This window comes from Corylus avellana, chromosome ca1 (genome assembly GCF_901000735.1).
Source record: "Corylus avellana chromosome ca1, CavTom2PMs-1.0".
In the NCBI taxonomy this organism is placed as follows: domain Eukaryota; kingdom Viridiplantae; phylum Streptophyta; class Magnoliopsida; order Fagales; family Betulaceae; genus Corylus; species Corylus avellana.
The window spans coordinates 15,896,932-15,901,915 of record NC_081541.1 but is presented as its reverse complement, the minus strand read 5'-3'; the positions used below and the strand labels follow the sequence as shown (position 1 = coordinate 15,901,915).

Below are 4,984 nucleotides of genomic sequence, written 5' to 3'. Positions count from 1 at the left end.
AGAAATAAATGATAACCAAATTAGTCACAACACAAATAATTACTTTATGTCTTCATGCACAAAAATTATACAAAAAGAGAGTACGACTGCATTATGTTAAAAAAGATATTATTGAAACCGCAATGTCCACAATAACGTGAATCCAAATAGCAGCGTTACCCAAACAATAGCAAAATATATCTTCATCAAAAATTAATTTTTAAAAAGTAATCCAAATATAAAAATCCACATAGATGGTTTTAGTAATAAATATTACATATCTAAATATGTCAATGTAAAATTGTAGTTACATACCTCCTAATACTTAAGTGAAACAGAAAACATAGAGAAAACAATCCAAAGAGACAATAAAAATGTAAGAACTTTACACATAAAAGATATTAGGGGACATGGACAACGGTTTGATTCCAAAATGACGTGGCAATTTATTCATAATGTAACAGCACATAGACCATTAGATCTATAAAATTTAATCTGGACCATGAAATAAACTAATCACGTGATTTTAAAATTTTCATCCAAATTGAGTTAGAGGAAATCAGTCTATGAAACTCTAAAAACACATATCAGTTTAAGTTTAATAGATTAATCAATTTATAATAAAAAAAATCCAATAAAAAATGTGATTAAAGACTCCTATTATAAGTAGATGTGTATTAGCAAAATTTTTATAGTTTAATTGCTGGGTTGACAGCTCATGTGAAATCAATTAATTAATTAAGTTAAAAATATGGTTTGATTTGCTGCAAAACCCAGCCAATATTTGCTACGGCTTTGGAGACATAAAAAAATAAAAAAATAAAAAATAAAATCGGAAAGTAAAAAATTGTTAATTATGCTATGTTGTTATACATTGTTCAAGTAATATTGTCTTGTGTGATCAAGTTTTGAGCTTTATTCTTAGCCAAAAAAAAAAAAAGGACAAAAAACTTATGAGCTTTATTCATTTTTGGGTAGTGTTTTGGTTGTTGCTCAGACAAATGCTTATGAATCATCCTCTATTTTTGCTTGAAAGGCATAAAACACAGTTAAAAAAAGACATAAGTAAGAGAAAAACAAATGCTCATGGGTCTGAATCTAAAATCTGTTATGTCTCAAGAAAATTACCTGAGTTCGGGCTCTATTAAGTGGAGCCGTGGTGGAGGGCCTTCGCAGTCGCTGGGTGACGGAGGAAGAAGCAGCTCAGACAAACGTTGGACACTGAAGAAGGACTCACGTCCACTGAGGGACAAATGAGCTATAGGAAAAATAAGAAGAAATATGCCTTAGTCTTGCAAGGGCATTTTAGGCAGAATAAAGATTAAATGTGTTGGCGCATTTTTTCAAGTTTCGCTACTGTTCAAAGCTCAGAAGCTTTTTGACTTTCATTCCTGTTGGCAGGGCATACACTTCTAGAATGTACAGTAACTTGCCCATGCCATCTGCCCAAACACGGTTATCAAACGAAGCCGCTATTGTCATTCCCCTCTAACTTTTTTTTTTCTTTTCCAACTATAAGTGAATGTACTAACCGGTTTATATTATGAATGAGTTTGTGAAAAAATGTTTCATGTGATTAAGCAACAAAGTTTAAGAAATAAGAATAAGTTATTTAATAAGTGACATTATAAAGACCAACTAAACTACCATATTAGATTATGAAAAAGGAGTTGGTTTGGTCATTCTTTTTGAATGGTTCTTTTTGCTTTTTGGTTGTGATGTGAGCCAAACAATTGAAAGTTGCTTTACCTTTTTTCCTTTTCCAACTATAAGTGAATGTACTAACCGGTTTATATTATGAATGAGTTTGTGTTGGTATTGTATTACATATTTAAATCTTTGTCCTTCTATTAGTGTTTACTGTTGGTACATTTAAACTTGTCAATGTAATGAATGTGGCAGGACACATGATGGGGCCACACATTATGATGTTTGAGGTGCACCATGGGGGTACTTTTAACAGGCAACATAGGGTTCATTATGTTGGGGGTGATGTTAGTAATTACCTAGAGCCATATGATAGTTCTAAATTGAAATTTTCTGACATAGAGGATATATGTAAGACATATGGGTATAGGTCTGGGGACCTTGTTTATTACTGTGTACCAGGATATCCTTTAGAACAAGGGTTAAGACTTATGTCCTCTAACCACGATGTAACTGAAATGGTGGCAAACCATGTAGGTCATGATCTTGTTGTGTTGTATACAGAAATGTATGGTGTAGTAGATGTTGTTGTAGAAGGCGATGATGAAGAGGATTCGGAGTATGAGAGGACAATTGTGTTTAGGAAGGATGCTTTCTGGGATTCAGTCCTTAGTGATGATACTGACTGTCTTGACTCGGATGAGGATAGTGCTCCTGCTTATAGGGACATTGATGAGGGGGTTGGAAATGATGAAGGTGCAGAGGTTGATTGGGATGACAATGATGAGCTTGGGGGAAATGATCAGGATGACAATGAGGATGATGATGAGGATGATGATGCTGGAGAGAGTGGTGCAGGTGGAAGTGATGGACAACATAGAGGTGGAGAAGAGATGGAAGAGAGGGAAGAGAGTGGTGATAGTTCACACAGGGATGATAGTGATCAGCTTAGGTCACCACATGATAGTGCAGTGCCCTCCCGGAGGGATGTAACCAAAAGGGTACAGTTTGATTCTACTGATTTAAATAATCCTACATTGATAAAAGGGAATACATTTCACAATGGTTCTGAATTTAGAAAAGCAGTGAAACAGTACAACATTATAAGAGGGAAGGATTTGAGATTCAAGAGAAATGAGCTTAAAAGGATTGTCATAGTTTGCAAAGACCCAAGGTGCAAGTATAGGATATATGGGAGGCAGTTGAAAAATGAGATGACATTCCTTTTAGTGTCCATAAGGCCCAAACACACTTGCACTAGGAAGTACCAAAATCATATGGTCACTTCAACTTGGATTGCTGAGTGGTGTATGGATTCTTTTAGGGAGCAGCCAAACATGCCCATAGATGTGTTGCATAAAAATGTGAAAAACAAATGGAATGTGGATGTCCATGTGAGTTCCCTGTATAGGGCAAGGAAAAAAGCCAGAGAAGCAATATATAAGAGATTGGATCAGCAGTACCATCGTTTGTGGGATTATTGCTCCATGGTTAGGAGCACTAATGTGGGTAGTTGTATGATTTTGATGGCTGAGAGACCAATGGCTGAGGTACCTTACAGATTTCAAAGGCTTTATGTTTCATTGGCAGCCATGAAGAATGGCTTTAAGGAAGGGTGTAGGCCAGTTATTGGTGTTGATGCATGTTTTCTAAAGGGTATGTATAAGGGGCAGCTAATGGCTGCCGTTGGCAGGGATGCCAACAACAACATGTACCCAATTGCAATGGTTGTGGTAGAAGCTGAGACAAAAAATAGCTGGACATGGTTCCTGGAGGCGCTTGTTACAGATCTTGGTCCAACTCGACATGGATGAACTTTTATTTCAGATCGACAAAAGGTAAATTAAGAATAAGTTATTATTCATATAAATTCAGAGTTTGGTGTAGTGCATGCAACTAATTATGTTTTCAAATATTGTGCAAGGCCTCGTTCAAAGCCTAGAGCAAGTATGTCCACAATCCGAGCATCGTACATGTGTTAGGCACTTGTACGCGAATTTCAGAAGTGAAGGTCATCGGGGTGTGCTACTGAAAGACCTTCTATGGCAAGCTCTTGCAGCATACACAAAGCAAGAGTTCTACATAGTGATGGATGAGATAAAGAGAACTAGCAAGGATGCCCATGCATACCTGGAGAAAGTTGACCCCAACACATGGTGTAGGGGTTGGTTCAATACCAATGTCAAGTCTGGCCTCTTACACAATAATACATGTGAGAGCTTCAATTCTTGGATCAAAAAGTTTCATGACCAGACTATCTTGTCCATGTTGGAAGGAATTAGATACAAGTTAATGAGAACGTACGTGAGGAAGAAGGAGATGATCAATTCAATGGAGGAGGCCATAGGGCCAAAGATTAGAAAAAAACTTGAAAAGGAAGAGGATGAAGCCAGTTCTTGTTGTTGTACATATGCTGGACAGGGTATGTTTGAAGTTGAGTGCCTCGGGAGGAGGTTTGTTGTAGATGTGGATGCTAGAACTTGTGGCTGCAGGAAATGGGATGTAACTGGTATCCCATGTTCTCATGCCATTTCAGCCATTTTACACCAAGATGGAGACCCTAATGATTATCTCAGTCCATACTACAGCAAGGAGATGGACTTGAAGTGCTATGACTACATTATCTACCCTGTGCCAAGTGAAGAGCAATGGCCTAGAAGTGGCCAACCTAACATTGAGCCACCCAAATCGAGAGTAACTCCTGGCAGACCAAAAAAACTTAGAAATATAGGTGTTGAAGAACCAAGAAACCCTAGTGCAATCAGGAAGGGGGGAAATAAGAATCAATGTGGGCACTGTCGGAAGTTTGGTCACAATAAGAGATCATGCGAAGCTAAGCTGCGACATGATGAAAGAAGGGACCGTGCGAGACAATTTTACAGAGAGAATGCATCAATTGACTGGAGTTTGGACATGGTAAGTCACTTGTGTAGTTTACTGTATTTATGGTTTGTTGATTAGTGTTTAATTGACTATATTTGTCAACAATTGTGTTGGGTTTAGTTTGCTGTATTTACTATTTGTTGATTATTGTTTAATTGACTATATTTGTCAACAATTGTGTTGGGTTCAATTTACTGTATTTACTATATTGTTGTAGTTGAATGGATCTTCAATTGCCACCTTAGCAACCACCACCACAAGATCAAGATCAAGAGTGAACACACCATTTAGAGGTGCAAAAAGGGGAAGAGTTAACACACCATCAGCTAGTGCAAAAAGAGCAAGAGTGAACACAATCACAGCCTGCACCAGAGACTCCATCAGGGTATGCACTAGAGCCTCCATCACATCCTGCATCACAACCTGCACCAGAGCCTCCTTCACAACCTGCATCCCAGCCTGCACCAGAGCCTGC

At 37.7% G+C, this 4,984-nt stretch overlaps 1 protein-coding gene across 1 annotated transcript; it reads left to right on the top strand.

Moving 5' to 3' along the window:
• The first annotated feature begins 3,528 nt into the window (after nt 1-3,528).
• LOC132192169 (uncharacterized) lies at nt 3,529-4,653 on the top strand. The gene is made up of 2 exons (XM_059607460.1): nt 3,529-4,542; nt 4,630-4,653. The coding sequence occupies exons 1-2, from the start codon at nt 3,529-3,531 to the stop codon at nt 4,651-4,653; spliced, it is 1,038 nt and encodes a 345-aa protein (XP_059463443.1).
• Nucleotides 4,654-4,984: the final 331 nt, after the last annotated feature.